This window comes from Podarcis pityusensis (genome assembly GCF_964106645.2).
Source record: "Podarcis pityusensis genome assembly, chromosome: 9".
Taxonomy (NCBI): domain Eukaryota; kingdom Metazoa; phylum Chordata; class Lepidosauria; order Squamata; family Lacertidae; genus Podarcis; species Podarcis pityusensis.
In genome coordinates this window covers 11,017,643-11,028,220 of record NC_138034.1, presented here as the reverse complement: position 1 = coordinate 11,028,220, position 10,578 = coordinate 11,017,643, and the positions used below count along the sequence as shown (strand labels likewise).

The window sequence follows — 10,578 nt, the reverse complement described above, 5'->3', positions numbered from 1 at the left end:
CTTATAGGGACAAGGCCCATATTATTACAAGGTGCCAACTGACCCATTTGGATGTCAGCTTGTGCAGCACATATATTTATGACATATGGACCACTGTCTGGACACTATAGTGACCTTTGAGAAGACAGTAGTTGCCCATTCCTGCAGTTTCAAACTGAAACCAGGTTAGTAGAAAAAATTAAAAGCATTGCCAGGTTTTCTATGAAAAGAACTACTTACAGAAGTTCCAGGAAAAGACAAAAAGCTGTGTAGTCATTCAAAAGATTTATATACAGAAATAAGTCAACGCATCCAAATCTTTACTTTTGAACAGCGAGTTTACACATTAATAAGTTATCTGAAACTGAGTTTTTCTCTTAACAACAAAATCCATGAAAACTGAACTGCAGTACTACAGTTTAGTTCAACACAAAATGTTACAATCAATGTACATAATTTAAAACTCTCTCACACCTCATTAGTTCCATAATCTACTCTGGTAATGTCTACACTACATTCACCAAAGCAATTCTCCTTCATTCCTCCAATGAAGAAAAAGGCAATTATTCCATTTGGTTAATAGAAAACATTCAGTGCAGCGTTTCCTACTACATCACTGGGGAAAAAGTGGGCTTTATCTCTTGAGAGCCAACAGCTGCTACTGCTCTTTATGTAAAGTGATATTATAAAACAATTCCACGTGTGGAGTTCTTTTTCTGCATGATCTTGGTTGACTCAAAGAACCAGAAGCATCACTGATGGAATAAGGGAAAATACATTCATTGGTGAGATCCTAAGAAGTCCTTACTTTCTTCCAAATGGATCAGACCATACTTTTAATCCTTTGGATAAAACAGGAGAGATAAAAAAGCATTTTAGAAGGCTGTTGTAATGTCAATAAATGCATGTATTCTCTACAACCTAGCTTCTCTGCATGAAGTTATACATGTGAGTACATTACGTATTTTGAACAACTGGACAAGGACCATGTCTGAAGAGAGTCTGAAACATGGAATGTGATCTTCTTGGTCCCGCATGCATAGGACAGCATACAGATGTTATCAAGTCACTGAGAGCTCAAGGAGAATCAACAGGGTTACACACCCCATGTTTCTCCTAATGCAAGTCATCCATCAGGGCAAACAAAACTTGTTCTGTGCCCAAACCAGGCATGAATGCAGACTGAAATGAGTCACAATAATTTGCCTCATCTGAATAATCTGAACATTTTGAGCATCTTGCTCAAGAAAGGGATATTTTTGACTGAGTTGTTGCAATTGAGAAGACCAGTTGGAATATTACTCATTCAAATAGATAAAGTGACTATTACCAGAATTATATGAAAGATAGAACAGTATTTTCAACAGTTCTGCTGAGATCAAAGGGGATTTCTTACAGAATTTCTTGCACAGGCATATGACTATATTAGTACAGAATAAAATGTTCTGGACCTTGTATGAAGGGGATCTGTGTATATCCATAACTCTGCTGCTCACCAAAATACTTAAAAGCTATGGTCCAATCTTTGTACAATAACCTCAGCTTGTAGCTGAAAGGTGGAACAGAGTGAAAAACACATACAGATGCTCTTCTATTTGAATCACAACATGGATACTTTGTACTGAAGCATTCATATCCAGTTGCATCTTTTTTTTGTATGAAACAGGCTCACCTTTTACTTGTCTAAGTAATCATTTTAGAAACGTACTAAAGGTCATTTGAATGAATTCCTAAATTAGCTCCTTTGCATCTCAACTTCTTTGGAATTGGAATCCAGTATTAAGATATACATAATTTACATAAACACAGCTCAACTAAGCGTTTAGAGCTATACCTGTAGGCTGAACATCTTCTTGTATAACACCAGCTCGATTTATTGCTTGCTCCTTTTCTGGTAAACACAAAACATTACAGTAGGTAAGAAAGTACATTTATCCCTTAATGTGGGAAGAAAATGATGGACACCAGCCTGCTCAAAATACCCATCTACCCTAATAACTATCTTTAAAAGAATATATGAGGCACTTTTTTGACCCACAACTGCCCTCACCCAGCTCTTCCATCCCCTTCCTCCTCATCCTGCACAAGATGAAGGGCAACAAGTTTTAGATGTGCCTCCTCTGAAAGCATGTAATTCTGCTCCATGTTCAGGGTAACGGAATGATCCTATCGCACAGGCAGACACAGTAGAATAACTTTAAACCAATGAAGCTGGTGAGAAAGAGATAAGGGCAGAGCAGTAAGTTGTTCAAGGATGCAGCCTCCTTTATAAGTAGGTATTTTGGTCCCACAGGTATCTTTCATTACTTAAGGCAGGAGTAGGCAACCTAAGGCCCGGGGGCCGGATGCGGCCCAATCGCCTTCTCAATCTGGCCTGCGGACAGTCCGGGAATCAGTGTGTTTTTACATAGAGTAGAATGTGTCCTTTTATCAAACTTGACATGAGCCAACAGTGTGACGCGGCAGCTAAAAAAGCCAATGCAATTCTGGGCTGCATCAATAGGAGTATAGCATCTAGATCAAGGGAAGTAATAGTGCCACTGTATTCTGCTCTGGTCAGACCTCACCTGGAGTACTGTGTCCAGTTCTGGGCACCACAGTTCAAGAAGGACACTGACAAACTGGAACGTGTCCAGAGGAGGGCAACCAAAATGGTCAAAGGCCTGGAAACGATGCCTTATGAGGAACGGCTAAGGGAGCTGGGCATGTTTAGCCTGGAGAAGAGGAGGTTAAGGGGTGATATGATAGCCATGTTCAAATATATAAAAGGATGTCACATAGAGGAGGGAGAAAGGTTGTTTTCTGCTGCTCCAGAGAAGCGGACACGCAGCAATGGATCCAAACTACAAGAAAGAAGATTCCACCTAAACATTAGGAAGAACTTCCTGACAGTAAGAGCTGTTTGACAGTGGAATTTGCTGCCAAGGAGTGTGGTGGAGTCTCCTTCTTTGGAGGTCTTTAAGCAGAGGCTTGACAACCATATGTCAGGAGCGCTCTGATGGTGTTTCCTGCTTGGCAGGGGGTTGGACTCGATGGCCCTTGTGGTCTCTTCCAACTATATGATTCTATGATTCTATTTAAAATGCATCTCTGGGTTATTTGTGGGGCACAGGAATTCGTTCTTCTTCTTTTTTTCAAAATATAGTCCGGCCTACCACATGGTCTGAGGGACAGTGGACCGGCCCACGGCTGAAAAAGGTTGCTGACCCCTGACTTAAGGTATTTATTGCAGCACACAGCTTGAGAATTACTGGTTTAAGCACCAACAAATACTGGATTTTTACCAAGGTGGGCAGGAAACATTAGCACCATAGTAATTGAAAATGCTGGGGAAATATTTTTAAATCAGATAACAAAGTAAAAGGAAAAAAAGGGCCAAAGAGCCTGAACTGTGTACTATTACTGCTTTCCTTATCTTCAACAATTAATCATCTGACTCTGTTTGTAACAGAAAGGAATATTCACAGTAGGAAGTGTAACATTCTTGTGTCAGATGCAATGCTAAAGGTTCTGAACCACTGTCGGAAATACAACCTCGTATTACTGTACTTATTATTCCTTCTCACCATCTTTCCAATGTATGCCTTCTTTCCTTAGGGAGCAAGGAAGAGAGAGTCCAGACGGTATTATATGTACCATTCATTTCTACAGTGTAAGTATACTGAGGCTCTGGATTCAGACTGCATTAGTCAATGCTCCCTCTGCTGGTTTTATAATAGAAAGCACTGTCTGTGCAATTTGCCCATTTTATTTTTAATAAAATTACTTCCAGAGCTGAACTACACATTTTAATCATCTTGGATTAGAATTAGAGAACAGAAACACACAAAGCATATTTGGTTCCTAGCTGTCAACGTTTCCCTTTTTTAAAGGGAAATTCCCGTATTCCGAATAGGAAAGGGAAAAGTTGAAGAAAAGTGAAGAGTTGACAGCTATGATTGGGTTTGTGATGTCGAAGGATTGAAATACCTTCTCCCTACTCATATATAGAGAGCATGGTATGATGAGTATGGGTACCAGTCATAAATGCTTCTGCTCCTGTTTGTGTATTTCATATATGAGAATCAGGTCCTGAACGCAACAGTCCCAGCTGCACAAACCAAAACGGTCCTAGTAGAACATCACCCCAAGGAAATACTGTGTGCAATGTGCCTGCATGCCAACCAGGGAGACGAATGTCCCTCTCCTTCAAAAAGAATAACAATATTACCGTATTTTTCGCTCTATAACACGCTCTATAACACACACCCGGCCATAACACGCACGTAGTTTTTAGAGGAGGAAAATCCGTAGGCATGCCACCTGTAGGCATTCCCTCCATAACACGCACAGACATTTCCCCTTATTTTCTAGGAGGAAAAAAGTGAGTGTTATGGTGCAAAAAATACGGTAATTTGAGTTACAGGTAGGTAGCCGTGTTGGTCTGCTGTAGTTGAATTTTTTTTTTTTTTTTTAATCCTTCCAGTAGCACCTTAGAGACCAACTAAGTTTGTTATTGGTATGAGCTTTCGTGTGCATGCACACTGAAGAGGGTGCATGCACACAAAAGCTCATACCAATAACGAACTTAGTTGGTCTCTAAGGTGCTACTGGAAGGAATTTTTTTTAAAAAAAATTGTTTCAACATTAATTTGGATTGCTCCCACATCCCCATCAATTATTGGGAGGAACACGCCCACTTTCATGCACGAGGAATGCACAAGCATTGCACTACATTTGCACATGCTGGAAAGGGGGTGACCACAATTCTCCCTTGAGATGCACGCACATTTATTTTTTAACGACTACACAGTTAAAGTGACGAGTTTCATATGTGAATGAGCCTTTAGGGTATTAACACCTCGGAGAGGGTTTTCCTTTTTCCTCAAAGGCAAAGCTTCTTTGGTCCACTAAACTGAGATTTGAAGTTGTATCTTAGGTGATGGCGAACATGACACTTGAACCACCAACGTCCTATACAGGGAGATGCTCTTTTCATTATAGAATTTACTCAGAAGTAGATTTATGACATAATTCATCTAGGATACTGGGGTTTGTTTGTTTTTACGATCAAGCAATTATAGTACGAACTAGAGATGCCCATTCACTGTGTTCAGAAGCAGAAGGCTTTTTTTTAAAAAAAAAGGAAGAAAAAGCCTTATAGGCTGTTTTGGGGACCATCTCACTTGCCTCCCCCAAAGAAACCAATTTACACTGTAACTCAGGGTAGCCAAATACCCCACCCCCAAAAAATCACAAATCCATGTGTGGAATGTTCTATCCTCTACAACACCCCGGGTGTGGGTGTGTTTCCATTGAAATAATAGAAATAATAATGTTTTCCATTGATTGAAACAAAAAGGTAACAAAGTCAGAGAGCTGTGTTTGACTAAATCGTAGGCGCAGTAGATTCACTGAAATAATAATAATAGCAATTGTTGTTGTTATTACAACCATACTTTATTATTATTATATATTGATGGGGGAAATCTACAACCCTACTTTTTATTATTATTATTATTATTATTACTTTGAGGGGAAAATCTACAACCCTAATTTATTATTATTATTGTTGTTGTTGTTTACTGGGGGGAATATACAACCCTAATTAAAAAACCTACAAAAGGATAAATACGTTTTTTGGGGTTTTTTAAGGATCAAATCGTAGGCGGAGTAGATTCACTGAAATAATAATAATAATAGCAATTATTATTATTGATGTTGTTATTATTACAACCCTACTTTTTAATATTATTATTATTATTATATTGAGGAGGAAAATCTACAACCCTACTTTATTATTATTATTATTATTTACTGAGGGGGGAAATCTACAACCCTACTTTAAAAACCTACAAAAGCAGAAATGCTTTTTTTTTTTTTTTAAGGATCAAACATCCCCTCAGCTTTCTGAGCACCTGGATAGGCTTTTTTTCTTGTCAGCAGGCGCCTTAAAAAAAAAAAAAAACAGCGAAGGCGCCTGCCTGATTTCTCAAGAGGCAGGGAGTTCCGAAGTTCCCTTCATCTCGCCCAAAGCGGCTCGTCATCTAACTCTCCCCTGCACCCGGGTCCGTGACAAGACCCTCGATGTCGGGTTCACACGTGCAGCTCCGCTCCCGCGTCAGGTTAAGCGGAGAGCGGGAGGGGGAGGCAGGAAAAGGCCGCGCTGAGGAAAAGTTGCGCGCGCAGCCAACGGCCGCTTGCTATCCCTTCGAGATTCGAACAGGGGCGGGGCTGCGGTCAAGCGGCAGAAGGCCGCGCGTGCGCAGAACGCGCTCCCCGCTCGACTTACTGTACTCCTCGAGGTGCATCAGGGGCCGAAAGTAGATGGGGTAGAAGGCCGCCCCCAGCACGGCCACGAAGCCGCCGAAGATCAGCAGCGTGCGCGGCACGCGAGCCATGAGGAGACGCCGCGGAGCCCAGCACGACCTCTCCCTCCTTCCGCCCGTAGAGGAAACTCCTTCCGCTTCCGGGAGACGAAGAGCGGAGAGCGGACTCACTCGGAACAGAGGAGCAACGAGTTCCCTTGACTGCCCCCTGGCGGCGGAGGACGGAAACAACCCAAGTCCGCGAAACGACGTGCAGACTCGCCGCCTAAAGTTGCCTTAGCTCGCAGGTCTCTCGTGCAACGATACTGATCACAGGGAACCTTGGAAATTCTTCTTTTTTGGGGGGATGCAACTTGGGAGATTTCCAGAGGAGGAAATAAAAAAAATTGGTGGCATCTTCCCAAATGCATGTTAGTAAATTTGCCCTGGATGAATCCCAAGATTGCCGGAAGAAATATCAACAACCTCAGATATGCAGATGACACAACCTTGATGGCAAAAAGTGAGGAGGAATTAAAGAACCTTTTAATGAGGGTGAAAAAGGAGAGTGCAAAATATGGTCTGAAGCTCAACATCAAAAAAACGAAGATCATGGCCACTGGTCCCATCACCTCCTGGCAAATAGAAGGGGAAGAAATGGAGGCAGTGAGAGATTTTACTTTCTTGGGCTCCATGATCACTGCAGATGGTGACAGTAGCCACGAAGTTAAAAGACGCCTGCTTCTTGGGAGAAAAGCAATGACAAACCTAGACAGCATCTTAAAAAGCAGAGACATCACCTTGCCAACAAAGGTCCGTATAGTTAAAGCTATGGTTTTCCCAGTAGTGATGTATGGAAGTGAGAGCTGGACCATAAAGAAGGCTGATCGCCAAAGAATTGATGGTGCTGGAGGAGACTCTTGAGAGTCCCATGGACTGCACGAAGATCAAACCTCTCCATTCTGAAGGAAATCAGCCCTGAGGGCTCACTGGAAGGACAGATCCTAAAGCTGAGGCTCCAATACTTGGGCCACCTCATGAGAAGAGAAGACTCCCTGGACAAGACCCTGATGTTGGGAAAGATGGAGGGCACAAGGAGAAGGGGATGACAGAGGACGAGATGGTTGGACGGTGTTCTCGAAGCTACCAACATGAGTTTGACCAAACTGCGGGAGGCAGTGGAAGACAGGAGTGCCTGGTGTGCTCTGGTCAATGGGGTCACGAAGAGTCGGACACGACTAAACGACTAAACAACAACAAAATTTGCCCTGGGCACACATTTCTGAAGGGCACATCCAGCCAGGCTCCCCACAATCGGTGCATAAGTGTCCCTTGTGCTGACTCTCCTCGCTCTTTCAGCCTTTCGTAGAAAGCGACGGCAACAGGTTGGAGCTGCTCTCCGCCCTGAGCAAATAAATACTTGCTGCTCCCCTGGGAGGGGAAGCTGCTGTCCCGCGTTGAATGGCCTCTGGCCTGATCCTGCAGTCTCTTCTGTCCAAACAAACCAGAATGAACACTCAGTTTTTCCCATCACCTTGATAAATAAATCCATGCAGGAGAAGCCCTTCACTAACTTGCTAAAACTAATGGCACTGTCTTCAACTGAAAATATTTCTGAAACAGCAAGCACGTATTTGTTTGCTTTGGGGGGGGGGGAGCACTCCCTGAGCCAAGAAAAGGGGGAAAGGAAAGACCAGTAGGTTTCCTCTGGGGCATAGCTGTCAACTTTCAGATTTGAAAACAAGGGATCAGCAGCCTCACCTGTCCCAGGCATATCTAACTGAAATTGTTCTAGGCGTTATGTACTGAGTTGAATAAGATCCAAAATGCAGCAGTCTGATTGGTCCTAGAACAATAGGATTCAGAATGCAGCAGTCTGATTGGTCCTAGAACAATAGGATCCAGAATGCAGCAGTCTGATTGGTCCACAGGAGCCACCCAATCCAGCTTCAAGTGGAAGTGAATCCGCGACCTGATTGGCTTACAGGAGAATCCCGGAATTAGCCAATCACGTGGGGCCCATTGTGTAAATAATGTACATAAAGCAGACATTCTGGGGGAACTTCCATTCCTCCTCAACACCATGAGCTGAATAAAGAGCATGAAATCCACTCTCGACTCTCGAACCCCAGCGTATGTCAGAACACATTATCTCCCCCATTTTCAATTTTACTATATTAAATTGGGGGGGCGGGGATAATGGCAATGCACATTCTAGGGTGCACAGTTGCAACATTGGTTGTTTTTGCAGCATGGGGGGGGGGCTGCTTGAAGGGCATGGGGCCAAGAATCTGAGAAGATTGCTCCTGCGGTGGAATATTTCCTGCTCAACCGGTTCAAGCCTCTCATAAAGTCACCTGAGGCTGGATAAAATCTTTTCAAAGGGAAAATCTTTTCTCTTTTACTACTTCTCTTCACATGAAAGGGAACCATTCTTTTTTTTTAAAAAAAGCATATTCTACTTTAGCTTGACACTTGTCTTCAGTTTGATGACAAATCTAAACAGAAGAAAATCCAGAAAATACTACCAAATATGGCACATTATTCTTTACACACTTACAGCTAAATCAGACTTGTCGTAGTGCTTGATGTGAACAAGATCTCCTGCTTTTAATTAAAAAGAAAAAAACCACAAGAGAGGGTTCACTAAGGAGCCCCTGGGGGGCTTTAACCCGTCTGCGCTGTTTCCCTTAACTAAATGCTGCTATTTGCCTTGCAGGGGAAAACATATACAGTAGTTACTCATATGGTTTCTATCTCTCTGTGTGATGATTTAAACAGCAAAAACGTTGCAGGAAAGGTTACAAACACCTCCCTGTAGTCCTGCTGCAAATTCTCTTTCCTCCTCTTTACAAATCTCTTGCATTGTGTCTACGTAAAGGTAAAGTGACCATTAAGGTCCAGTCGTGGCCGACTGGGGTTGCGGCGCTCATCTCGCTTTACTGGACGAGGGAGCCAGCGTACAGCTTCCGGGTCATGTGGCCAGCATGACTAAGCCGCTTCTGGCGAACCAGAGCAGCGCACGGAAATGCCGTTTACCTTCCCGCCGGTGCGGTACCTATTTATCTACTTGCACTTTGATGTGCTTTTGAACTGCTAGGTTGACAGGAGCTGGGACTGAGCAACGGGAGCTCACCCCGTCGTGGTGATTCGAACCACCAACCTTCTGATCTGCAAGTCCTAGGCTCTGTGGTTTAACCCACAGCGCCACCCGCTTCCCATTGTGTCTAACCTGGCCCTTAATAGAAGGACTGACGTTCTGTTGTTTTCTTGTGGAACGACATTCATATAATCACAGAATTGTAGAGTTGGGAGGGGCTTTGATCTGGATCTTGAAGACATCTGTAGATGTGAGTGATGTTTAAAATGTGGTTTGGACCTGGGGAGGAAAGAAGAGCATCACACAAGGAAATAGTTCACAACACACTGCATAACTGTCTCCCTGTTTTAAGTTGTGTTCCCATTCCAGATTTTCTCAAAGACAAGTTTGCACCTCAATAAAGAGTTGCAGGCTGTGATTGGAGTCATTAGCAAACAAAACCTCTCCTTCGGCTAGGAAACATATCCATGCAGATTAACCCTGGAAGCAAATGGATTGTGAAGCCTAAGGACTCTTATACAATATCCTTAAGATGCAACTTCACGATGTGCACATATATCCCAACTCTCTCTTTATAAGGTGCCTTATTTTCAAGCAGGGACGCGGGTGGCACTGCGGGTTAAACCACAGAGCCTAGGGCTTACCAATCAGAAGGTCGGCGGTTCGAATCCCTGTGATGGGGTGAGCTCCCGTTGCTCGGTCCCTGCTCCTGCCAACCTAGCAGTTCAAAAGCATGCCAGTGCAAGTAGATAAATAGGTACCGCTCCAGCGGGAAGGTAAACGGCGTTTCCGTGCGCTGCTCTGGTTCGCCAGAAGCGGCTTAGTCATGCTGGCCACATGACCCAGAAGCTGTATGCCGGCTCCCTCGGCCAATAAAGCGAGATGAGTGCCGCAACCCCAGAGTCGGCCACGACTGGACCTAATGGACCCTTTACCTTTACTATTTTCAAGCACCACCCTGGTTTGGCCATCACTGAGTCACCCTGTTGCTCCATCTACACCAGCACTGTCTATTCTGACTGGAGCAGCTGCCTTTCCCAGCCCAGCTATGTGAGACCCCTCAAGTGAAGGTGCCAGATCTCATTTTTTATTATTTAAATATGTATTTATACTTCTCAGGTTTATACATTTCACTGATTTTCCAATCATTTTGACATTTCGAATCTTGACTTCCCCCTCTTTTTGCGGTTCCTTAAATTGATTTTTAATACC

General features: G+C 43.4%; 1 protein-coding gene across 1 annotated transcript; it reads right to left on the bottom strand.

The window, feature by feature from the left end:
- Positions 1–251: 251 nt before the first annotated feature.
- On the bottom strand, positions 252–6,428 carry SMIM20 (small integral membrane protein 20). Its single transcript, XM_081020225.1, has 3 exons — positions 6,251–6,428; positions 1,814–1,870; positions 252–821 (listed from the first exon to the last, which is right to left on the bottom strand). The coding sequence occupies exons 1-3, from the start codon at positions 6,357–6,359 to the stop codon at positions 784–786; spliced, it is 204 nt and encodes a 67-aa protein (XP_080876351.1). The 5' UTR covers positions 6,360–6,428; the 3' UTR covers positions 252–783.
- Positions 6,429–10,578: the final 4,150 nt, after the last annotated feature.